General features: G+C 43.3%; 1 protein-coding gene across 6 annotated transcripts in view; it reads right to left on the reverse strand.

The window, feature by feature from the left end:
* The window catches only part of PBX1 (PBX homeobox 1), a 273,492-nt gene that overhangs the window by 36,677 nt on the left and 210,230 nt on the right, over nucleotides 1-26,585 (reverse strand). For all 6 annotated transcript variants that reach the window (XM_087440086.1, XM_087440101.1, XM_087440084.1 and 3 more), the window contains 3 exons: nucleotides 17,377-17,621; nucleotides 11,130-11,320; nucleotides 3,176-3,311 (listed from right to left, as the gene is read on the reverse strand). In XM_087440086.1, the coding sequence (XP_087296212.1) occupies nucleotides 3,176-3,311; nucleotides 11,130-11,320; nucleotides 17,377-17,621 (572 nt within the window). The remainder of the gene's footprint in view (nucleotides 1-3,175; nucleotides 3,312-11,129; nucleotides 11,321-17,376; nucleotides 17,622-26,585) is intronic.

A 26,585-nucleotide genomic window follows, 5' to 3' on the forward strand; every position in this document is an offset into this window, starting at 1 on the left:
GGAGGATGCTAGGTCAGTTCAGGCATTTCCTACATTGTCCACTAGGTGATATCATATGCCCTGGACAATGTATAGAACCAGGGTTTTCATTAATCAACCCACTGTTCAACAGTCATGGGCTAAGTGTCTACTATGTGCTAGGCACTAGGGATACACAGATGACAAACACAGTCTGAGACAGGTAATACAGAAGGAATCATAGATCCTCTGGGGAGAGTTTGATTCACGTTTTGAATATGTTTTTATTTATTTTTTTTTATAATTTTATTTATTTATTTTTCCCCCAAAGCCCCAGTAGATAGTTGTATGTCATAGCTGCACATCTTTCTAGTTGTTGTATGTGGGACGCGGCCTCAGCATGGCCAGAGAAGCGGTGTGTCGGTGCGCGCCCGGGATCCGAACCCGGGCCGCCAGTAGCGGAGCACGCGCACTCAACCGCTAAGCCACGGGGCCGGCCCTTGAATATGTTTTTAAAGTTTGCAAAGCCTGTGGGCAGAGCCATGATGAAGTCCAGTGAGAAGTAAAATATGAATTTGATGTCCAGGAGAGAAGTCTTATCTGGATATTCAAATAGAGGTATACTTGCAGCTGTAGGCATGGAGGAGATCACTCAGATGAAGTGAGTAAAACAGTGCCTTTCAGAGTCAAGTGTGCATGGAGAGCTTGTTAAAACTCTCTAGCCTCCTTCCCGTCCCCCCTCAGAGATTCTGACTCAGGACTGGGGTGAAATCCAAGAATTTACATTTCTAACAAGCTCCTAGGTGCTGCTGATGCTGCCTTCTGTGGATCATATTCCAAGCAGCGCTAGCATAGAGGAAGGGCTGTTTAGGCATCAAAGGAGAGGATGGCCAATAGATGGATTTCAGATGGATTTTGGTATATGAGCATATTTTTGTTTTGGATCATGGAAGGAATCAGTAGTAAGTAGATTTCAAAAGAATCTGTGACTTTAAAAAAAATGGTTCAGAAATATGAGCTGGGGCAAGAATAGATTAGAGCTAAAGAGAGAACAATATTTTTAGGGTAGACAGTAGAGAACAATATTTATAAGAACAATATTTTTAGAGACAATAGATCCTCTAAGAAGACTCAGTGGAAGTGGCCCAAGAGGAAGGAGGAACCTCCAGAGAAAACAGTGTCAAGGAAGCCAAGGTGGGATAATTTCATGACGGAGGGGTGATTGTTAACCGAAAAAAAAAAAAAAAAGACAAGAAAGGCACAGTTCAAAAGGCACCTTCTAGATTGGGGAACTAAAGGGAGATTTAATAAATCACGTGATCCAATGAACCATGATTGGTTGATAGGGCAACTAAGACCCAGAAAGAAAGACTGAGTTCCCTAAAATCCCACAGTTGACTATCGGCAAAAAGAAGCATCTAGCCAAATGCTCTTTCTACAATTTCATATCATATTGTATCCCATTGGGACTTGTTTGGCAAGGATGGCACAGCTTGGCTACTGTTGGAGGGGAATGATGTGATGGTGAAGGAAGAATGTCATGGCCTTGGGGTGGGCAGAGCAAAGGGAAAGTGATATAGTATATAAGTAATCATTTTAATGGACAAACTATTTGCACCTTGAGTTTCCACACTGAAGGAAGTGAACGTTGCTGGAACACGCCAGGATTCCATCTTTTATCTAGATATAATACAGATTATAGTTGCTGAAGAATTCATTCTATCTTCAACAGAGATTTGGAATACTGAATCCCAGAATTTGAATTCAGACAATACAGTGATTTAATTCTACTTCAGAAGCAGAAGATTCCATGACCGGCATTCACTGATTGTGAGTTAGTGATGTGCGTCAGACCTGGAACCATTCCTAAACATGCAGCAAATATCAAAAAACATCAATTCTCTTTTCTTGTGGATAAGAGGTCTAGATTTGAAGAATTGTTAGAGACCTAGACAAAACTAGGCCACCTGAGTTTGACCATTGATTTTTCTGCTTTCCCAGCGTTGTTAAGACTGGAAACGACCTTCCGCTGGGTCAAAGCACCTAAAGAAGGTCTGAGTTGAAAAGCAGTTGATTCTTTCTGCCTTATCTGAAAGGATGTTTCCAAGGCTGCTGCAAAAGCACCATAGCTTATTGGGGAGGCCCTGGCAATCTCTTCATTGCAAATACCCTGTGTGGAGTTCTATATTCTGACGAGACCTAATTCTGCTGAGCTAAACACAGGTTGATGGAATCAGTACCCTGTGGGGAGTAACAGAAGCCAGGATTCAATTCAAGGAAGTACAGATGCTCAGTTTACACAAAACAGCATCTACTTTGTTTGGAAAATGTTAAATGATGTTTCTCACTAGAGTAGGCCTCTTCTCCTCTACTTCCTCCTCCTTTTATGGAAATACCAGGACATTTGGTTCTCTTGCATGGGACATAATTCTAAGGGAAACTTTCTCAGATAGATTTCAGATCCATCACCACTAGTCTAGAGACTAGTGGTGGTATTTGAGGTTCAGAATGAATAAGTTTAGATGGATCCTTTGAGTGGACAAAATGAATGTACATACATATAAATATTGCCTACTTTTATACTTCACATCAATGTTGAAGACTCCAGGTCTATAAAATTTTTGTCATGTATCTTTCCACATCAACAGGCACCTGTTATGGTTATTGCTCCTTGAGGGAATGGGGCACTCAGTGACATTTTGTGCAACCATTCCAACGCTATCACAGTGACATGTTAAAATTCCTACACTCCGTCAGTTACAGAGCGAGCACATCAAGAGAAGACGTTTGAGTCCCTTTCATTTACAAGTTCCATTCACTGACTCTTAAAAAGTTCCTGGGTTGGGCAAAAAATGGGCTAAGGAACTGACCATGTTTAAGAAAAATACATGAGAAATGCAGAGAGCTTTCCAAGTACCTGTAAGAATCTTCACCCATTTGAAGCAATGGAGGGCTCAGTGGGAAGAACCCTATCTCTGTTTCTACACTGTAGTCTCCTTAGTCTTCTCCTACTTCTGCTGGTCCCTCTCAAGTTTTTCCAGGTAATTACCTGGAAACTCTCTTATTTATACACACTATGTGCTTATCTTGCCATTTTAGGGCATTAGCTGATACAACTTGCAAGGCATGAAAGTTGAGTAAAACAAGACCTCCGAGACCCTGCCATGTGGCTCTGCCACAGCCAGGCTACAGGCTGAGCCTTTTCAGAGCTCCTTACCTGGGACACTGTGATGCCACACTTCTTGGCTAACTCCTCTTTGGCTTCCTCACTGGGGTAAGGGTTGCTGAGATGGGAATAGAAATATTCATTCAGGATTTCCGTTGCTTGCTTGTTGAAATTCCGTCTCTTCCGCCTTCATATAGAGAAAGGAAACAATGACAACAAAAAAAGTTCACACCAAATACATATAAAAATGGAGAGAAGAGGATCTACTTCTGGGAGAGGACAAATTTTTGAGTGAAAAGTGAATTAGGAGAGATTTGCACAAAGGGACTGGATGCTGAAACCATCACTAAAAGCACTTGTTAAATGCTTCATTGTGCACTGTAGGGACACTGACCAGAAGAACGGCCACAAACATTTATCCAGAGTGGTGATGCGCATGAAGTTTCAAAATTCAACCATCTTGGTTTTGAACCCTGGACCCACTGAGTACCAGGTGGGTGATTTGGGATGCCTCTCTAAATCTCAGCGTCTTCACATGAAAGTCAAGAGAGTCATACTGACCTCATAGGGTGAGAGTAAGGGAAAAGTGAGGCCATTCATAGAAAGCACTTGGGACAGTGCCTGGTACATGGCAAATGCTAGGACATAGTGGTGATTCTTCCTACCAGATTCCAGGCATTAGACCTTACCCCTCGTAGCAATCAATTCAAGTCATTCATTTTTTACAACTACTGAGGTAGATATGGTTATTCCCTGTTACCAGTGAAAAACTGAAGAACTTAGCTAGTATGTTATAGAGCCAAGATATTAATTCATGTCTGCCTAACGAAAAACCCAGCCTCTTTCTTCTATACAAATTGCCTCCTAGCAATTACACAGAGACTCCGTCGCCCTAAGTTAAAAATAAGTTATCATTTTCTCTCTATTCTGTGCCCATGTAAGTGCATGCAACATTTTTAAAGGACATCTAGGGAAGAGGGCATGGAATGGACTGAAATGACACCCCTGACTGCTTGACCCCCCTCAAAAGGCGAGAAGTGCCACTTCTTAAGCAAAGACAGCTGCTAAATGGTAAAACAAAAGCCCACAGAAATCTTTCTACGATACAGGTTGCTGAAAGGAAGAAAACCACTTTTTGAATAAAAGCATTTTTTTCTGCCTTTAAAAAAAAAAGTGCTAATTGAACTAATTTAAATTGAGAATCACTTTACTGCCTCCTCACAGCTAAGGCCTGTGGGTAGCTGGGGAGATGCTTAGGGAGGCCAGGCTCACTGCAGACGCTGGCCGGCCCTCCTTGAGATGGTGGGGCCTCCATCTTTAAATTAGATCTATTATCACTTTTGTCTTTCTTGCTTTTATCAAAAGCTTTTCCTGGGGGCCGGCCTTGTGGCTTAGCGGTTAAGTGCGCGCAGTCTGCTACTGGAGGCCTGGGTTCGGATCCCGGGTGCGCACCAACGCACCGTTTGTTGGGCCATGCTGTGGTGACGTCCCACATAAGAGCAACTAGAAGGATGTGCAACTATGATATACAACTATCTACTGGGGCTTTGGGGAGAAAAAGGAGGAAGATTGGCAATAGATGTTAGCTCAGAGCTGGTCTTCCTCAACAAAAAGGAGGATTGGCATGGATGTTAGTTCAGGGATGATCTTCCTCACGAAAAATAAAAAAAAAAGCTTTTCCTTACAGAAAAGATTTCCAGAACATCTCTGGTTATGCCAGGACATAGAATTTCCCAATTTAGCCAACAGAAAGCACTGATCGCCTTGCTAGACAGGAAATTCAGCTAATATTGTATTTTCAGGTTCCCACTTGGATTAATTAACACAATAAAGTGCCTGATTTTACCGGATGAACACCATCTGTCCATAGGTATTAACCACATCTGTCCAGATTACGCCAATCCCAAGTCACTCTCCCAAGCCATGCTGAGTTTCTGGGTCACCCAGCATCAGAAACTGGGCAGATTGGATTAAAAAGCTTAACTAAAAAATAAGCATGTGTTAAAAGCTCTTGCATGATGGGAATTTGAGGAAGATAGCCAAGTGGATAACCCAGTCTCCAGGCTAGTCTTTAGATAACCTCCAGCTTCTTCTTTGCCTAAAGAAGACAGTTGTGTCAGGCCTGTGGAAGTGGACCCTGAAGGCTCCCCTAATTGGGAGAGCCTCGGTTCGTTCATTCAGTTGTTTGCATTAGCATTACAGTGTGTTTTTTGGGACTCTTCCAATTGAGCTCAAAGGAAGCCTCTCTGGAATGAGCTGGTGGTATGGGGATGGTGCAGACAGCTGTTCCCGGCTCTCTTCTCGTTGTGATGTGAAATCTTCCCTAGGTGGTCTCATCTACACTGATGGACTCACTTATTACCTCTTTTAGTGGCTGTCTCAGTCTAGGGCCTTTGAAATCCCAGGATCAGGATTTTTCAGAATTTCAAGAAACCTAGTGAAAATAACACGCTTCTAACATAAGGTTATTTTTGAGCTAAGACTCCTGGTTTGTTGCATTGGCTTGAAGTGTTATCAGCTCAGCGAGTTAACATCTGAGATTTGAAGCCAATCAAAAGCTTTGATAGTCAGGTATCTAGGTTTTTAATTTAAGAAATGGGGAAGTTGATGAAATATTACTAGATAAATGCATCATTTTAGGGACAAAATCTTCGGAATCAGAGTGATTCAAGAGTGAGAAGTGTAGGCTCCGTGGACACATGTTGCTAACTGCCAAATGTGTTGTCCCCTGCCCTAGTGCCTCTCCTAAAAGCCACTGTCCACTTACCACTGCATATTCCAGGCACTTCAAACTCTGTTTCCAAAGCTAGTATCACATTTCGCCCAAACCAGTTCCACTTTCTTTGTTACCCAGGTTATAACGACATCACTACAGACACAGTTCATTGTATTTGCTAATTTCTTTGTTCATTCATTCGTTCATTTGTTCATTCATTCAAATATTTTAGTACCCAGCAGGTGCCAGAACCTGGGAGTGATTTTCAATTCCTCTTGATCTCTTACCTTCACCAGAGGATTGGCTCCAAAGCAAGTCTTGTCAGTTCTATGCTTTCAAATCCATGTCTTTTGTTCCATCCTTATTGTCACTGCTATTTTTGAAATGGGTTTAGATGAGCCACTGTGTGGCATATGACGGTCTGGCTAATGCTATCCAATAGCACTTTCTGCAATGAGGGAAACGTTCTCTCTCTGCCATCCAATATAGTAGCCATTAGCAACATGTGGCTATTGAGTACTTGAAATGCAGCTAGTGTAACTAGAGAGCTAAATTTTTTATTTTATTTATTTTTATTTTATTTTAATTAATTTGAATTTAAAATCAACTAGCCACGTACTAGACAGTGCAACTCTAGACCAATGCTTTCCAGAAAGAGTGCCCAAGCAGCCCTCCTGCAAGGAGAGCGTGAATTCACAGCCCTGGGGTACACCATCAAAAGCACAAAACGTCTTTAAAACCTCCTGCTTTAGTCTATTCCATAACATACCAACGTTTATCTTTTTTTATTTGTTTGTTTTTTTGTGAGGAAGATTGGCCTTGAGCTAACATCTGCTAATCCTCCTCCTTTTTGCTGACGGAGACTGGCCCTGGGCTAACATCCATGCCCATCTTCCTCTACTTTATATGGGACGCCACCACAGCATGGCCTGACAAGCGGTGCGTCGGCGCACGCCCGGGATCCAAATCGTCAAACCCCAGGCCGCCACAGTGGAGCGGGCGCACTTAACCGCTTGTGCCACCAGGCCGGCCCCAACCAACATTTTATCTTAAAATAAGAAGATTTTCTCCCAGATATTTGAGTAAAATCGGGAAGGTAGTTCATACTTATTCTGTATTCCCCCAGTTTGAGAAGCACAGGCCTCAACAGTGGTCTGCTACCTCGTCTCTCTCCAATTCAGCTCATCTTCAAGAGAATCACTAGAGTAATTCCTCCAAACCATGGATCTGATCATGTCACTAATAATAATAATAAAATTAAATAATTATGTTTATAATAATATATAATATAATGATCCTTATTATTATTATAGCTGAATTATTGTGTGAATACCATGTTCCAAGCACTATACTAAATTTTTTTTTCATATTATCTTATTTATTTCTGGGTGTATGATTATCTCCATTTTACAGACATGAAAACGGAGCCTTAGGACAAGCCACTTACCCAGGGCCACAAAGGTAATCAGGGTTATAGCCAGAATTTGAATCCAAGCAGTGTAATTGGAGAACATACGTTGTAAATTATTACATTTCCTCCTTAAACAGCTCTGAGGGTTTCTTCCACTTAATAGGGCAAATTCACAGTCTTCATGGGTACAGTTAAGGTTTTTTAGTGATCTATCCTATCCCTAGTGCCTCATTTCCTCCCAATCCTACACATGCTCTGCATAATTCCATCTAGCCACATCATATGCTTCTCCATTCCCCAAAGACACTCGTGGCTTTCATGCTCCCGTGCCTCCTCATACCACCCTGTGTATTTCTCTCCCACAGCATTTGCCACAAGTTTACACATGTCTCCCCAACTAAACAGCAAATTCCTCAAGGACAGGAGCCATGTTTCACTCATATTTGAAACTCTAGTGCCTAACACATAGTAAGCATTCAAGTAAGTAATGCTTGTTGAAGTCAAATTATGTTGTTTTACTTTGCTCATGTTATTCCCTCTATGCAGCAGACATCGTGCTCCTCTGAGATTCAGTACTGTCTGCCCTCTCCCTGATTCTCTCCCCCCATCAGGCGGAGTTGGCAGATGCACTTCATGTGTTCACGTGCAGTTTTATGTTTAGTAAAAGTGTCTGTTTGTCCCATGAGATTATGAGCTCCTTCAAGGTGGGACCCACATTTATATGTATATTTTTTCATATTTGTTATTCTACGGCTAATATAGCATTTGGCAGAGAGTAAGAACTCAATTAGATAAACAAATAAATCTAAATGCATTGCCAGTTTGACCAGACCTTACTGCATGTCCTTTCCTCTTTCTTGCTATCTTCCTCTTTGCTAATTCATTTTACGTCATCCGCTCTATCAGGATGAAGTGCAGAGGTGGACTTCTAACCATCTGTTTATGTTCTCATTGTTATCTCCAGCAAAACGTTACCAAAAAAGTTTAAATTATTGCTTGAAAATCATTAAGAGGGTTTATAAGTTCTCTCTCTTTCAACTAAGAAAAACGTACTTATAGTCCTGACAATAACCTTACCAAGTTTCCAGCACAATGCTTGGTACATAGCATGACATGATAAATGTTGAATGAATGAATGGAATTTTTATGCTAAACTTTCTGGCACAGTTAAGTCAATCTAAGGAAGAGAATATCCTCGAGTGGGACAAAATCCAGGCAAGTGCTTGGTTGAGGAGTGTGGAAGGTAGAATCCTAAGAAGGCCTGTAAATTCCACCCCTGGTGTACACACCCTCTCTTTGAGTGTGGGTGGGACTGTGAAAATGACAGGACATCATTCCTGTGATTAGGTTACAAATCTGTTGAGTTAATGAAAAGGGAGATTAGGTTAAAGCCTTAAAATGGCAAGATTCTCCCACTGGCCTCCAGAAAGAAAGCAAGCAGCCAAATTATGGGCTGCCTATGAAGGGGGCGGCTTCCAGGAGCTGGGGACCTCAGTCCTAAAACACAAGGAACTGACTTCTGCCCACAACTGGAATGAGCTTGAAAGAGGACCCTGAGCTTCACCCCTGGATGACAGCTTTATGAGACTAGAGCAGAGGATCCAGCCAAGGTGGGCCCAGACTCCTGAACAACAGAAATTATGAGATAACTTTGTACTGTTTTAAGCTGCTAAATTTGTGGTCATTCGCAAAGAAAACTAATACAAGGAATGTTACACGACAAAGCAGTAACTTTCAATTCTACACACCTATTACATTACAAAGACTAATCCTGTTCCTAAAAGAAGTCCCCCTGGTGTTTTATTTGCCTGCCATGAAATCTTTTATTGATGAAGCCCTGCCTATCAGATGCACAGTTTAGAGCAGCATGTGCATGTCAGCAATGAGGATGTCTTTCTTACTAAGATTTGTTGACCTAACACTCCCAATTATAGCACTGGAAGCAAGGACATTAACTACCCCAATCAGGCAGTCCAGGCAAACATTTATTTGTGAGCTGGAAAAACCATTTGCTCAGTCTTGGGCTGGCGTTTGGGGTTATATTCTTTCACTGATACTAAATATACTCTCAGATTAAATGCTAATAACAATGACAATAGGTTAGTTGTTTTCGTTTTGAACCTTGGCTCACAGGCAATGATTCAAAGGTTGCAACCAAAGCAAGAAAGAAACCTGCTCTTAAGGCGATTGTCCTTCTGGTGCCAACTGGAACAATCTAGGCAAAGGCTGGTGGAAGTGAAAGGAACTGTGTACAAAGCTCGTCTAGTTTTGCGTCTTTTTAGAGTCTGACCTTCAAGTGGGCACAGTAGAATTACTGCAAGAAGAAATCCGACAAGACAATGATCCTGCTCCTCCTTTCTCCCCAATTTCTTTCTTGAAAAGAACCCGGTCTGGGCCCAACTTTTCCTTTTTTTCAATATCTGCCAACATAAACACCAACTCCAGCATTTTAAGTAGGGGGGTTACCATGGGGATGTAAGCAGTACATGCAGAGTGGCGGCGGCTGCAGCACAGGGGAAGGACCCAGACAGGGGCCACTAGTCACTTGCACTTCACACCATGTGGAACAGCCTGCTTGAAAGAAGCCAGAATGGCAGCAGGCCATGGGGTCCTGCTTCAGGGTGACTTTGCCTTCCCCTGCTCATCACCATGCCCAGCTGGGAAAAGCGATCTTCATTTTCACTTTCTCTTGACTTATTCTATGGAATTCGATTGGCCCAGAGATACATTTTGTTAGCTGGCATTCTCAATTCTTACTCCATGCAACCCAGAACACAGTGAATAAAAGGGAGTTTAGGAAATGCCAGCGAGTTTTAAAGAGGTCTTGGGACTGTAAAGACCACAATTGGGAGAGAGAGATAGATACAGATAAGAGAACTGAATAACACATGATTTCAAGGGTAAAAAAATTCAAAAAGATGAAATCTGCATTCATAGAAGATGGCTAATTTAAGATGAACTGTAGGTCACAAAGGATACCCACCATCTGAAAACATATATGCTAGATCAATTACCAACATACCGTTCTAGAACAGATAAAAGATATGATTATCACCATGATCTTACAGGCTGAATAACAGAGCTAAAGAAATCAAAGGGATTTGCATAAATCCATTGGTCTAGAGAGCAGGAGGACCAGAACAACTGATTACTTGTTCTCCATTTCTCAGTTTTTGTCCTAAAGAACCTTTCTCTCCATGGTTTCTTCAACTGAATTCTTTGAACTCATAAGTAATGTCACAAGCAGCAATGCCAGAAAGAAAACATCAAACCTTGATTGAAAATTTGGCCCATCTCAGACCAGCCCCTTGCCCCTCTGTGCCCAAGGGACCATGTCTTATTCATCTTTGTACTCCTGAAACCTAGCCCAGAGGGTGGCACATGGTAATCTACTTGTGAATATTTGTTGAATTGAACTGAGTGCACTCTCTGCCTATATATAGTGTGGAAAAGATCTCAGCTCTCAATCTGAACTGTCTTTCTCGGAGAAAGTGTGTCACTGCAGTGTGCTAGTAAGACCACTACAGGCCCACAGTTACAACATGTGCCAATGAAAGAGGTACCTAGTAATATGAAAACAGAAAGTCCTGCCTTTTCTGTCACTGTAGCTAAGTCATCCCTGCTACGCACTCAGAGCGAGTAGTAGTGGAAATAAAAATCACCCCCTCCAATCATGCATTTTCCTGGAGCTGTATAAAACCAATGGCTTATCCAGTCTCGCAGCCCTCCTTTACCTGACCTACAAACCTTTCTCAGGCTACCATCTGGCTCAGCATTTAACATGGTGAAAATGGAGCCTTGAGCGAGGGCCAGCCGTGGATTCCAACCCTGGATGAGGGATTCTCCCAGAGGACAGCACAGCCCTGTTGGTGACTCACCGCGCATCCAGAAACCGGGAACGCAGGATCATGACGGCCTCACACGTGCTCTGCTTGAGCTGCATCTGGATGGAGCTGAACTTGCGGTGGATGATACTGACCATCCGCTCGATCTCCTTCGGGGAGATGGGCCTGGTCCGGCTTTGCTCTCGCAGGAGATTCATCACGTGGGTGGTGAACTCGTTGCATGCCTGGAACGGCGAGACAGTAAACACCCAGCATGTTGAGGGTCCAAGCCTCAGCACACGTCAGGTCCTTTACATAAGGCCATGTGGGCTTTTCTAGAGACTTGTGCAAGTAAGGAAAACTGGGCTAGTTTGTGGTATTTTGTTAAATCAGAAGGATAAAATAAATGACTGCCTGGAAATCCCTTTCAGAGCATTTGATTCCAACTTTTGGCCACGATGTAGATTTTTTTTTTATGGGAAAAGAAAATTCTTCAACAAATTTTTTCTTAATCATTTTTGTTCATGATTTTTACTACTGTGAAAGATGAGAACATGAATCCTGCTATAAAACACTTCACAACCCTTCACCCCAATGTTAACAGCCAAAGAGAGTTTGGGGTCAAATGTAGCACGAACTTCTGCCTTTCTCATTATCTCTAATATAGTTAGAGCTTCCAAATATTCAATTCTGGGATGCATAAACAGCCAAAGTGTGGAATCATGGAATTTAAACCTTTGGTAACTCTTCCGGGAGATTTTTCACCAATCTATTTATACCTCTAGTTTTATTATAAGAACTCTCTCCTACGCTAGCTTTCTGAAGATTCATATGTCTAGGACAAAGGGAATCTGTCCTCAGAGGCCTTATAGAAATAGCATCAAAACATGACTTCGAGGATTCAGGAGCTCTCCCTGCAGAAAGGAAAACTTTGAGGCTACTGACCAACATACCATCAGCTCTGGAAGTAAAGTTGGAGATCATTTTTTCCACCTCCTTACTTTACAGTTGGGAAAACTGTGGCCCAGAGAAAGGAAGGGACTTTTCCAAAGTCACACAGCAAAAAAGCATCAGCTGAGGCAGGCCCTCAACAGTTCCTATTCCAGGCCAGGGGCTTCTGTCCCTTCCTAGAGCCTGAACTTACTCCTCTGAATACCACTGCCCTTTCTTTTAGTTACTATTACTTATCATCTGTAGTCTGACTTTCTTAGCTAAGCGTTCAATAAAATAACTATGCATAGGTTCACTCACAGCACTGTCATAAAACTGTATTAGATTTGTAAAGAAAAAGGCAAGATGATGCTTTGAGAGTTAAAGGACCAAGGTCTCAAAGGTCTTCAGTTTAATATTAACAGAAACACTCATTAATGATAACATTGCAGTGCCATTATTTTTACAGCACAAAGCCCTTCATATGTGTCAATAATGCAGTAACAATAACACATTTACTGTTCGTTTCTCTAAGAAATCCTTCGAGGTTGGTCAGCCAAAAAGATACACAGGTAGATGCATTCACTGGGCTGTGTCTACACTGCAGACTGGGAGGCCTGGTTTTTTACCCTGCCTCTATGAGTATTTGGGCAACACCTTTCACTATTCAGTGCCTCATTTTATTCGTCTGAGAGTGGATTTAACCATTCCTAACCCTTTAGCAAGGCTGGCAGTGCCCATGCTCTTGTGTAGTGACCTGCAGATGGAGTAAAATCGCTCACAGGAACACAGCAGAGTGGGCTGAGTAAGAGCACAGATCCTGCCTCTGGGACTCACTTGGCTGTGGGACCTTGGGTACTTATATAACATCTCTGAGCCTCATGTTCTTTATTTGCAAAATGAGAGTGACAATACCCAACTCAAAGAGTATGGTAAGGATTAAATGAGCTATCATGTGTGTATCTGGCCATATAAACATGTGTCATTATCATCTCTTCAAAATATAGAGAACCAAGAAACCCAACATATTCTCATGATTGGGTAACCTTCTCCAGGCTTCAGTTTCCCTCTTGGTAAAAATAAAGGGAGTCATAAATACCTTCTTTCTATCTGCAGGCATATGCTGAAGACAAATCCATAGAAAATCAGGTCCACAGAGCATTTTGCTCTCCACTAAGAAAATTACTATATTAACACAACATCTATATTATAAGCTTCTTCCCTCTCCACCCCCAACCACCCCCACCAACTGTACAGAAAAGGGAGGGAAATAAACCTGGCAGCAAGTTGGCTGAAATTTGAGGCCATGGGGCAGGGAGCAGAGGATTAAGCATGTAGGAAGCAGCCCAATCAGCTTTCTGGGGGAAGCGCTGCACCCTACTGGGCTGCAGGCTCCCCACCTCATGGGGGCTCCAAGGGAGGAGGGGCTGGATGTGAGGAGGTATTGTCAAGTGCACTTGCTCTCTGCTGGGAAGCCACAGTGCTTGGCTAATAATAATGTGCTTCATTACAGTGAATAAAAATACTCACAATATCTGATGTTTATTCAGGGCATTTTATCCCGGGGCCCTTTCTGTTCTGCCATAAACAGACAGTGGAGTCTTTTCACCCACTGCTGAGGTGGAGCAGGGCAGCTGCTCACCAGCTGCTCAGGAACACACAACAGAGAGCGGAGAAGAGTTCCAAGTCCATTTTAGACGGACGGAACATAACGATCCAGATTTTTCTACGACCTGAACTACGCACGTCTCCTCCTTGGCTCCCCCAAGCTCAGCCCCTTCAGAAGCCGCGCTGCCTCCATTAGGTCAGGCGCTCACGATGCGACAGGAAGGGGAATAGCTGGGGTTACAACATTAATTAAATAGAACCTCACGGGCTGAAAGTTTTGTGACGGAGAAGAGTCTGCTTGAGACTGTCATAAAGACAGTCACTTTCTAGAGCTACCACTCCAGCTGCCCCCTGAGAGCAGAGGATTTCTGAGAGGAGATGTCCCAGGTTCCAGATCAAGGGCATTTCTGGGAGCAGGAGACTAAAGAGAAGCCCTCTTGGAAAGTCTTGCTTTGTGTCCTAGAGTTCACACCTATAGTCTGCACTCCATTCAGCCTGTCTTCTTCCTTTACTCCTTCAAACTGGATTGGGCTGTCAATCTTTGCAATGAGGGTAATCAGCATTTTAGGATCCTCTTAGCTGTGGACAGAACTAACCCAGCCCAGTTCAGCCTGAGAGATTCAGCCAGTCAATGCCCTGACAGCATTATTTATAAAAGCTGAAGGACCCTGCAAAGCTACAAGAGCATCAATTTTTTGTTTTTAAACAGCACTTGGAATAATATCCAGGTTTGTGACATCATGGTTTTATCTATTAGAATATGCCAGCTCTTAAATACCTTAGCTACCAACATGATCTGCTGAAAAAGTGTTTTACCAACCTCATTTAATGACTAAAACAATTTCCTTCCTTTATTTCTAATGAAAGTCTCTAGAAGCCTTCTTTATTTAATACCGTCAGAGTGAAACAATGGCTGATTCAGGTACTTTTTTTTTTTTTTTTTGAGGGGTGGGGGCAAGGAGGGCTCTGATAGCTAATTACCGGAAAACTAACTGATCGTGTGGTATCTAACACCACCATACAAAAACAAAACAAACAAAACAACAGAATCAACTATTAAATAGGCGATTCATTATTTTCATATAGGTACTACTAAAATAGAGAGTGACATTTTTACTTTACTGAGGTTTCCTATTTTTAAAAAAGCTCCCACGAGGAATGGCTACGGAAAAATGAAGATACATCTCTCAGACATATTAGCTAGAAGGTTAATGGTATAATTTCCCTATAATCTGCTATTTACTATAATTAACAATACAACTAAGATTAATAAATTATTAAGCACCCAGAGTGTGTTAAGCAATATTCAGTTCTTACCCAGAAAATGCCCATGTAGATGAATAATTTTTTAGTACTTTTTAAGAATAATAAATACAGACAGCTACTACATTTCTACATTTACATAATTTGCTCTGTACTGACGGAGTTTTCCTTAAGTTTCCCATTTCCAACATCTTTACTCTTTAGAATAGGTAGATATTCCTGAGAAGTTTCTGAAGGAGAATATTTTTATCACTAGCCTCTCTTAGGTACCAGCAATCTAGTCCATGGAGGTAACAGAGAGAACAAGCTGGTTACTCCAATGCCTACACAAATATATACTCTCTGAAGCAGAGTCAGGCATTGTTCCAATAAGAGCCCTAGGCTAAGGGTCAAAAATTAGATTCCAGGGCAAACTCTGTCCCTTACTGGAAGTGTGACCGAGACACATCACCTAACGTCTTTGACCTCCATTTCCTTACCTGTATCAAAATGGACACTATGACAGTACCTGTCCTGGGTACCCAACCACAAAATTACCTTGAGGAGCAAGTGCAGTTAGGGCGGCAAAAGTGTTTTGCTCATTTTGGACAAGGACAGAAGAGTAACAAGGGGGTTTAAATCAAGAAAACAGTCAGTTCTTCTATGTTGTTGGCAACCTGAGCTAAGAATAAAGCCAGTTTCCAACCTACCATCCATTGCAGTTATGGGTTTAGTGGAGAAAGCTACACTCTGGGCTCTTCTTGTGCCCCTGGAGTTTGGCATGAGTTAACCTGGATGACAGGCTTAGATAGGTTGTTATGCCAGAGAGCAGACTTAGTGATAAAGTAGGAAGAACACTGAGTAGAGAGAACCCAAGAGGCCAGCTAGGGACCTTTATAGGAAACATTCCTATCTGTCTTCTCAAGTTATCCCATAGGTTAGGGCAGACTCTGAATTCTAAAATGATGGTCCAAGTGGGGGAAATTGTCATGGATCAGCCAGCTATCTGAGCTCAGCATCTCCTGGGCTCTGGGGAAGTGCCTACATGAGCCAAAACTATGGCAAGAACATTGGTTCTTTCCCAAGAAGGTGGAGGGTGATGACTCACAGGTTCTTACCACAAGATTGCTTTTATTTTCCTCTCCTTGAACCCTCCCTACACCTTGTCTGATGGTGGAATTTCACCATGCTTGGCTTTAAGCTTCACAGCAACCCCCCCCCCCCATAAAAGAAGGGACTTTGTAGAAATCCATTTCAAAGGTAGATAGGAGTGCAATAATGAAAATTTATTCATTTTAAATTTTAAAATGCCTATTTCTATTTTAAAATTTAAATTTTCTATTAAGTTTGCCTTTGCCTTCTACCTAGACAGCCATAAGTGGACTATAGAGCGTCTTCTACTTTTTGCCCTTTCTCCCTCTTCTTTTGTGACTCTTAAAAAAGAAAAGAAAGCCAGAAACCTAACAATTCAGTGAAAGTAAGTTAACTGTAAAACTTCAGGACAAAGTTGCATCTAAAGAGGTGACAACAAACATATTTGTCAGCTAAATGATGGGAGGAAAGGCTGATGTTAAGAGACTCCTAATAAAGTAGTATTGCTCATACTGACCAGAGGAAACATGATATTTAAATTCATGTATGTGTGTGTGTGGAGGGGGAGATCTCTAGTAGAGAGGGGCTGTGTTATAATTAGAATACCTTATACATACCTACCACTTCATAATTTAAAGCCTTTCTTATCCTTTCCTTCATACGATTTTTATGGCCCTGTAATATCCTTGACTCCAAATCCACAGCACTTTGCCATATACCACCAGCTTCTGGGGTAGAGTATGTGGAACACTGGGTCCCACAGACCATCAGTGGAGTGTCCGGATTGGAATCCAACTTTATCTGATTCCAGGGGTCCCCTGAGACCCTCGACTCTTTTTATAGAGAAAGGTGTGTTTCGTATTGCATATCATACATAAAAAGGAGAACATGTTTGATTCTCAACTGAATTGAGTCTGGGTAGAGAGAGGGACTCTAAGGCCAAGTTTTAGTATCCTTTCCCTTAGGATTCCATGAGCACCCAGAAGATGAAGAATCCTCCTAAATAAGGAGCAAACAAGGGCCAGAGGAGCCCAACTATCTCCCCGCAGGTCAGGTGGTGACTCTGCTCAGGACCTATATCATCCTGACAAGACCCCAGCTGCAGGCGATGGGCAAATATTCCAGAGTTCCAGGCACTGACTGTGCCTTATATTGACTATTGCCGTTTCCTGAAATCATCATTTACAACTTAATTTTTTTTAACGCCTTTATCTCCAGTTTGCTTGGGTTTTTCATAGTGGAGACCAAGGACTTAGTGGAGTCGAGTTCGGCAAGTGGCTCTGTGATTAGACAGGAAATGCTGGACACAAGAATGCCAACGTCCAGGCAAGGCTGCCCCCTCGGTCTCTGCGAGCCCCCAAGTCTTATGTTCCCTCCACCCTTCCCTAAAGGGCCCAGGGTGCCCAGGACCCCTCCTGGCTTGGTTTACCTGCTCGTATTTCTCCAGTTCCGTGTGGTAGATTTGTCTGATCTGTGAGAGTTTGGCTCTGTAATCGGAATGCTCCACTGAGTTGTCTGAACCCGCCCCTCCAGAAGCTGCCGCTGCCGCCGCCGCTGCAGCCGAGCCACCGCCCTTCTCAGGCCCCGCCACCCCTTCCGCTAACAGCATGTTGTCCAGTCGCATCAGCTGGGGGTCTGTTGGCTCCTCTTCCTGGGCGCCCCGGATACTCAAAACTGCGGGAAGACACAAAGAGATGGGGAGCGTTAACAGTAACCCAAGGGAGAAATTTTTTTTTTTAAAAGTCTCATTTGGTTAAATAAGTTCAAATTACTTGCAATACGGTATCTGAGAAATGGGCAAAGGGCTGGAAAAAGACAGACACTGAGAGGGGAGAAAATGCAAGGAGAGATTCACTTTGTTCCAAAAATTAATTATACTTCATTTACATGAGGTACCTAGAATAGTCCAATTCACGGAGGCAGAAAGTAGACTATTAGGTACCAAGGGCTGGGGCAGGAGGGCATAGGGAGTTAGTGTTTAATGGGTACAGAGTTTCACTTGGGGAAGAAGAAAGAGTTCTTGAGCTGGGTGGTGGTGATGGTTGTACAACAATGTGAATGTACTTAATGCCACTGAACTGTACACTTAAAAATAGTTAAAATCATAAATTTTATGTTAGTGTATTTTACCACAATAAAAGACGTTTCAAAAGTACAAAGGAACTAATTATAACAGAATATAATTTTCACTTTCATCCTCAAAATGCCACATTTTAATTCAAGGAAAAGCATTTCCTTCTTCATTTCTAATTTTAGATTTCTGTGAGTTTGTGGTTTTATACTCATTGAGTTTGTAATATTTGATCGGCCTAAATTTTCATTTCCCAGATAACCTAAACCAGGCAAATCCAGTTAATCTGGAGTGAAATCTCAAGACCTTTCCCTTGGACTAACAGAGAGAGTAGAAAAGTCTAAAACAGCAAGAAGACAAATCGGCCCCACAGTAGGAATGTTTATCTCCCAAAATTGAGATCTATCCATTCCAGGTAAGAAGGAATCCATCCTGTTGGAAACAAGGGTGAGACCCTCTTAACAAGCTGTCTCAGGGATTCAGAGAAGCCGGTATTCTGGTAGGATGGAGGAAGCTCAGATCAATGAGATGACCGCTTTTTATTAAAACCACGGACCATTTGGGGGGCGGGGTGATTTGGACTGAAAGAGATCAAGCGATTGAGTAAATCAGCAGAAGAGAGAGGCAGTCTATTTTTACTACCATCATACAACCTGCCATAAAATAAATCACTCATCTAAACCCAGTTTAGTCGTCAGCAGCCAAGTCTTTGTTGAGAGGGAACATGAAAAGAATTTCCAATTAAAGTAAAAACCGAAAAAAAACTTTTGGGTAGGGTAGGAAAGGAGGGAAGTGATTAAAGGCAGGGAAGAAGCCGTCCCGTGTTCCTTCCCATTTTAGGGATGGGGATGGCAGGGTGTCATGGGCCCGGTGGATATAAGAGCACTGCAGCCATCTGAGAGGCAAGAGCTGTTTCAGGGCAGGGCGCATGTGGTGAGCCCAAAGGGGATGGTGCCAGTTCCAGTAGACTCTGGAGCCCTAGCAAGGCACCCCACAGGGTTGTGACAGGGAAGGTGGAGATGAGCTCAATATGAGGGGACAGGTAGATGTTCAGGGCATTCCATCATGTATAATACCAGCATAACTGCTGGCTGCACCCACATGCTCCTGGCTTCTAACAGGCATGACAAGGACCAACCTTGAAAGTTGTTCAGAAGGAATCTCACCTCCTGTGCTGAAGGGAAAACTGTGGCACTGCTTTCATGAAACACGAGACAGTCAGTGGGAAGTCACGCCACGTGGACCAGTGGTGGCAGCTAGGAGCAGAGGATTAAAGGCACAGGGTAGAAACAGGTGCTCCTCGATGAAGTAAGAGAGGATGGGTGGAGGGAGGGTAGGACGTGGGGAAGGCAGTTGGCTGGGGAGGAAAGAAGGAAGCCAGCCCCTACACACAGCAAATGCTCAGGACCCAGGATCTTCTCCTTTCCTATCTGAATTTTTAATATTCTCCTGCACTAAAATAAAATTGCTATATTGGTGATGGTACAGGTTGCGGTTTATTTTGTGGATTTTTTTCCAATGGAATTCTTCTTTTGGAGGCTCAGGAGACTAAATGGGAAATTGCTTCCTTGAATAATAAAGATTTAGTCATGTTATTCAGTTCCTTGAATTTATTACTCAAATCTCCAAAGTCCTCTGAAGAGCATATCACCAACAACAAAGGTTTTCATAAAAAAGCAAGTGAATGCTCTACCCCCTTCCTGAATACCAGTCCCTAAAGGTGCTAAAAAGATTCTGACCACCCGAGCACCTGGTGTTAGAGCCCAGAAGCCCTCCTTCCTCACCTCACGGTCCAGCGAATTCTTCGAGGTGAGGGCATTAGTGTGTGGGGTTTATGAGTGTTTCTCTAGGGAATTTTACTTAGTGAATTTTAAGTGTTTTATCAACAAAAATATTCATGGGCCACTTAAAAATGAAAACAAAAATCATATCTGAGTCATTCTTAAAAAATGAATGTATTGTTCCACGTTAGCTTGGTCATTAAAAAAAACTGTGCTGGGGCAAAATTCTATTCTCGAAAACACTCTCCTGAATCTCACCCCCAACACACTCCAGAGGAGCCCGCAAACTCGTGGAGAGCAGCTGCTGGGGCTGATGGAAAAGCTCCCCAAGATGCTGAGCTGGTAACACTCCAGCTGGGGGATAATGCCTCCAGGTGGTCCTCCTGGTTACTCCATAACCAATCCCTCTTGCACCTGACCCAACACTGAAAGATGTTATAGTAATTTCTGGTCTCAACAACGGTAGCAAAGCAAAACAGAACAATGTCATCTTAACGGTCAGGACGTGCCTTACTACGCTAGCCTACGCACTGCACTGCCTACCTGAGACGATGTCCAGGATCCTCAGACAGCATCTGTGCCTAAGATTGCCTTGCTCACTCCATTAGCTTATCCCTCTAGCAAAGTTCAATTAGTTACGAGAGAAGTAAGAGAGACAGAGACAGGCGCCCACAGACCAAAGTGCTGGTACTAGTTCCTCCAGAGACTAGGTAGCTGGCGGTGGGCATGTTACCACCACTACTTCCCAGTCGCCCAATATCGACCTGAGAATGTGTGCCCTTTCTGGCCCCTCTGACTTGCACCCACGCCCATGCTCCACTTTTTCTTTTAAACCATCAATGGGAAGCACAAACTATCCACACAAACTCTGCACACTTATCTAGTTAATATTTTCCTTGGTCTTGAAATCTAACTGGTTTTAAAAAAAATAGAAAGAAAATTGCTAAGGCTGGCAAAAGACACTGAAAGGACACACTGAAAGCACCTACCCTCCATGGAAGCTTCCAGATGATCATAAAGTGTAAAACACTAATCTATATTGACTCTCTTTTTCCCCCCTCAGGTATGAAGGATACATTTAGTTGGGGAAAAAAAAGAAATGCAGTAAAAGTGTTAGCATTTCACTTAGCTTTTGTATCATTTTATGAATCTTATAAACAAATACTCTTCAAAAAGAAATTTGGATTCACCAAGATTTAATATAATTGGTTTTTGAATGTGGCCAATAAGAAATTGGTTTGATAGAAATACAACGTACTAAAACATAAATGTTGCTTGCGTTTATATTCAGAGTTCAGGACACATAAAAAGGCCCCAAACCAGAGATTTGAAGGAAATAGAAGAACAGAAAAACAGGAAAAAAAGACAACAACAATCTTCTCCAAATTACACCCTTTAAATTATACTCAAATCATTATGAACGTAAAAAAATTTCAGAATATGTATCAGAACGCCCCTCCCACCAAAAAAACCAACATAAACAAGAGAAAACATTCCTCTTCCATTATTTTACATAGAAGATTCTGGTTCTGATGGTCTTGGGCTGTGTCTGCATGTTTGGAGGAGGCATGGATGGACCAATAAACAACACTGCATGCACATATTTCTACCCAGAAGGAGGAGAATCTGAATGTACCACTATAAAAACGGGTGTTGGGATTCACTGATACGGAAACTGTTCAGCCAGTCAGCAAAAAAAAAAAAAAATTCCACCAACATTAAATAAATAAATGAAAAGGGTGATATGTCTAAGCAGAACTGATGCTGCCGATTTATTGCTTGAAGCCAGCACTCTGGCGAGTAGGAGACAAAATGATTATTTAAAAGCTCCTTTTTATCTCTGTGGCACCATGCAAGACTCAAATGAACCTTTCGCCAGGACACCAGAGATGTTAACACTCATCCTCCAAGATCCAATTTCAACCAGCGGAGCTGTTACCTAATCCAGCAACCATCACATATGATCAGGTTCCTGCTTGCCTGATGGGCGCCCTGCGCCCTCCCCCTCCCCTCACCTCTTTGCTCCCCAGTCTGACAGCTTTTACTGAAACAGGTTTTAAAGGGCCAAATCCCCTGTTTATGCCAGTGCACATAGGCTTTTAAAAGTCAGGTCTGCACACTTCCAACACCAAAAATGTAATCAACTACAGTGGATTCCCTACCCACAGAGGGGTCGCCCAGCGAGATTTTTAACTCTTTGGTAATAATTCGTAAAGAAGGAGTTTCCTTTGCACAAATCTACCCCCTCATTTAAGAGACCAGACAAGGCAGGTAAGTGATTTATATAGAAATTGTCACAAGCCCTTTAAAAAGCATCTGATGTCACATCTACCTTGCTGCCATCGCTGGCCCTCGGGTTAATTCTGTGGTGAAACTCCCAAGATAAGGGGACTGTCACAGCCCTGTCGGAGCTGCTCTCACAACCGGCCTCCCGCTGTGCTTTATTTATTTATTTTTCTTCACACAAGGAGAAAAACAAACCAAACCCAAAGGCATGTTCAAGATCCTTGGCAGGAGGGCTGCGAGCCGGTTGTTTTGTCTTTGCCGGAGCTGTGACACGGATCTGCAGCAGCTCCAGACGGTGCCCACTAGAGGGCACTCTTTCTTCACCAAGGACTGGATGGGCTGGGAGGGCCCTGTTGTTCCCAGTCCCCAGGTGAGCGCTGGGGACGAAATGTCCCTGCTTAGATTCAAACTTCCACAGGCGGGGCAGGCAGAGGGGGAAGAGGGCAGATCTACAGAAAGACTTGTCTTCAGATTTGGACAGCAGTCCAGGGACCCAAAGCTCGGCTGGGAGATTGAGATGATAGAGATATTGAGACAGCCAGCCAGGCAACAGACATGTGGTTTGGGAAAGGGCATGAGGCGGCCTCCCCAGGGTGGGTGCCCTCACACTCTCTGACCAACCTCTTTGCTTGATTTTGAAGGGACAAGACTGAACCTCCATGCACGGTATTCCACTGTCCACAAGCTAGTCTTCACTATGCATGACCAGGAGAAGAGTTGGGGGAGTGCAACTCTCCCAGGCTCACCCCCAAGACTGCTCCGCTATCTCCTTATCGGTCAGAACTTTGGACAGAAGTATGGGACAGAAATATGTTGTCCCTGCATTTTTAGAAATAGAGCAAAGTGTTTGCCTCCTGGAAATATCACAGGTACACCTTCTATTTGTTCTTAAAGTACTGGCACACACTGAATTGCATCACCTTATAAAACATGAGGTCATATTCGAAACTTACATCGCAGATCATTGAAGATTAAAAGGCAAAGTAACTTTCCAAAATCAAAGTGAATGGGACACAGCCAAGACTAGAAGCTAGGTCTTTAACTCTTAAATACTCCATCCTCTGCTACAGCATTAAGATTTGGACTCTTTTCCACAAATGGTAGCTAAGTGGATGTGATAATGCTCTGTGTCTGTGCGTGCACACACAAACACGCAATGTCTTTTGATGCCCAGGTCATGACTGATACTCTAAGGAGAAGAAGACAACCATTTATGAGGTAGGTAAGGAAGGAAGTTCTTCTTCTTACTAACTTCCTAATTTCTTTAAATTCCTCCAAATCTGGTCCTCTGCAATTACCTCTTTCTGCCTACGGCACCATAAAGGCCGGAGCCACTGTGCCATGTGATAGAATTCCCTCTTCCCTCTCAGCCAGAGAAATCTACTTACCACAGTCCTATCCCATTCAAATCTCAGCTCAAAACCTTTCTCCAAGAAACCTACCCAGATAATAGCCAAAAATGAATTCCCTCACCTCTGAGCCACCAGGGCATGTACTGTCTACAGCCCAGCCACGGGGCATCTCAGGACATACCAGGTCACACCTGCCACCTTGCCAGCAAGACTGTGAGCTTCTGAAAGGCAGTGATGACCTGTCCTGCATCAACGTATCCCCCATGTGACCTCACAGAGCCTCTGGCACTAAGTGTCTATTCAAGCATTTTTTAATATACAAAGACGATTGAAGGAAGGAAGGATGCAGGATGGTGCAACCCACAGATCTTCGCCTCGGCCCACAGTTCCCTGTGTGTGCTGCTTCTCTCTACATTCCAGTTACAAGTTGGATGAGAGCCAGCATACTGTTGGGAAGAAGGCCTTTCCCTCTGCCATCTCGTCCACACCCACTTCACAAAACTGTCCAATCTGCCTCTTCAAATCTGGCAATTCTAAACAAGCAAATCGACGCTGTCAATAAGCCAGAGCCTCCAGGACCCAAGCCCAGTGTGTCCCCAGTAAGCCAACAGTACCCATGACGAAGGCTCTGGGTGTTGGGGAGAGCCTGGCACGTGACTGGTACCTGGGGAAGAATTCCTGGGAGGGCCGACAGTGGCCTCGGCGAAGGGGGCCACACATACCACGTTACCACAAATGAGCCCCCTGAGGAAAGCTTGGTTGCCTTAAACAAATTACTGACCAAGCACGTATCAAGTGCCAGGAATGAGGAGGGCACTGGGATTTCCAAGATGAACAGACATGGGCTCTGGCTTCAAGAAGCCCATGGCTTATACTCTTCTAGTCCCTTCCTTCATGTAACACCAACCACCTGAAGGCCTGTGGTCTGCACTTAAAGTTGCCAGAATAGGTGGCCGGCAACCAAAAATTCCCACTTGACCCACACCCTCTTCCCCTTCTCCAGTTTCTTTCATTTCCCACGAGCACAGTTACATCATAAACCGGAAACTTCTCAACTTGAGCTGAGAAATAACTATGACATAATTTGATTCTTCTAAACCAAAGGTGGGACCGAAGTCTCACATTAGTGGCCTGAAACTTAGGGTGGTGTGTCTTGATATTCTTCACCCCTCTTTCTCAATCCCCTAGTTTGTTTGATGAAAAAGTTCTTTTTTGTGTTTTTTAAGAGTCTTCCCATCAAACAAATGGAAATGATTAACAATTTTATTTCCTGAAATTTATAAAGCAACATTAGCGATAGCTGTCAGCCAGAGCTTCTGGTTAGCATGGGGGAACCAGTTACCACCAAGTTGAGACCTTCCAGCCCCCTGTGAAGATCTTTGATGCTGCAGGTGGCCTGAGGCAGCCCTGCCAGATGAGAAGTCCAAGTTCATGAAGTCTTTGGATGCTGAAAACATTGGACTCCCAGTGCTATCTCTCAGTCCTTTAGAAGCTCAGGGTCACTAAGGTGGGAACCATAGGTCTAGGGTCTCTTAGGAGCCAGCAGGGGTTTTGATATGAACATAAAATGTCTTTTAGCACTTTCAACTTATTTTATGGGTTTGTTGAGCAGGTAGACCAGGCTAGGGGACTTGAGGGCTTTAGACAGTCAACAGGAAGATTTTAAGATTCCTCAAGTATTTCATCCTGCAAATATTTATTGAGCATTTCCTATGGCACCAGGCACTGTGCTGAGTTTCAAAATAAAATGTGGTCCCTGCAAGGAGCTTAAGGATGCACTCATTTCTTCACCTTTAGCCAACAGCCACTATGTGCAAGGGCTAGGTGTAAGGTTTTAGGACAGGGGTGAAAATAAAAATATATGACATTCTTGAGGTGGTTTGAGGGTTGCTTGCTTGTTTGTTTACATTTTAAAGTTTTCTTTAGAGAACCAAACCATGCTTTTCTTGTCATCTCTTTTTCTGTGCTAGGCTTCGGCAGCTCTGGTCACATGCATTTTCTACTTCTCAGGAGACGCTCGGGCATGGATCCCGTTCACACACCCCCTCCTTGGCACGTGGAACCTCCCAAGGCCAGCTGGCAGAGAGAAGGCTCATGTGCCAGGCAGCAGGCTCCTGCCTTTCTGGATGGGTGCCGGCTGCCTCGGCGAGGGGCTTTGGTCCTTAATAGCTCAAGCTTGGACTGCCACTCGGGGAGCCCCTTTGCCTAAAGGGATGCTGCAGAAGTTGGGAGGAGGGTGTGACTTCACACCGGCTCTGGCCTCAGATTGCCAGGCCTAGAGGCGTGAGGGAGGAGGAAAGACTCTTGGGAGGACCAGGGCAGGGTGTGTGAGGCCTCGACTGCACATGGTAACCCATGATGCAAGACGTGGTTTCCTACTAAGTTGTCCATAAAAAGCATGAAAAACGCAGAGTCACTGGTTGGTGGCTTGCTTGTGGATTCTCTGGAGGTGCAAGCTTCTCTCTACAATGGTAGTTCCTAAAGGAAGTGGCCACGGAGAAAGCAAGAGAAATGTCTCAATATTCTCTTGCCTTAAGATGAAAATGGTCTGTTGCTTGGAGTCTCCATTAGGCACCTACCACATCGTCTGCTTCACTGCAAGAGCTAACACACAATAGATTTCTTCTCCCATGATATTTTAATATCCCCAACAACTGTAAGTATGGGCCCAGGGCTCTCTTCTGTTAGCTCCATAGCATAGCACAAAGGAAGAACGCTTCAAAGCCAGGTACAAGATTCCCACTGCATGACTTTGCCTCTCTTAAGCTCAGTTTCCTGCTAACCTAACAGTCATTAATAATATCAACCACACCATAATTCTCATTAAGGATTAAGTAAGGTGATTTTTACAAAAGCACACATCCGTGCTTGGTAACTGATAGGTTTTCAATTGTTGGTTAAATCTAAATTGTTCCCATTGATAAAGGTCCCTTTGGGAAGAATAAGAAAACAAGACAGATTTAGAGTTAGGAGTTTGGTTTCTGTATGTTGAGAATCAGCAACACAGAAGGAACCAGGCTAAGTGACAGAGTGTACAGACACGCACACAGGCAGGCCCAGCCTACCTCACTGTCCTGCGCTCCCAGGCAAACTCATACTGACACCATCACTGGCCAAGAAATTGATCCTCAGCCAACAAAATAAATTT

Source organism: Ceratotherium simum, chromosome 2 (genome assembly GCF_057802395.1).
Source record: "Ceratotherium simum simum isolate JZ-2026a chromosome 2, ASM5780239v1, whole genome shotgun sequence".
Classification (NCBI taxonomy): domain Eukaryota; kingdom Metazoa; phylum Chordata; class Mammalia; order Perissodactyla; family Rhinocerotidae; genus Ceratotherium; species Ceratotherium simum.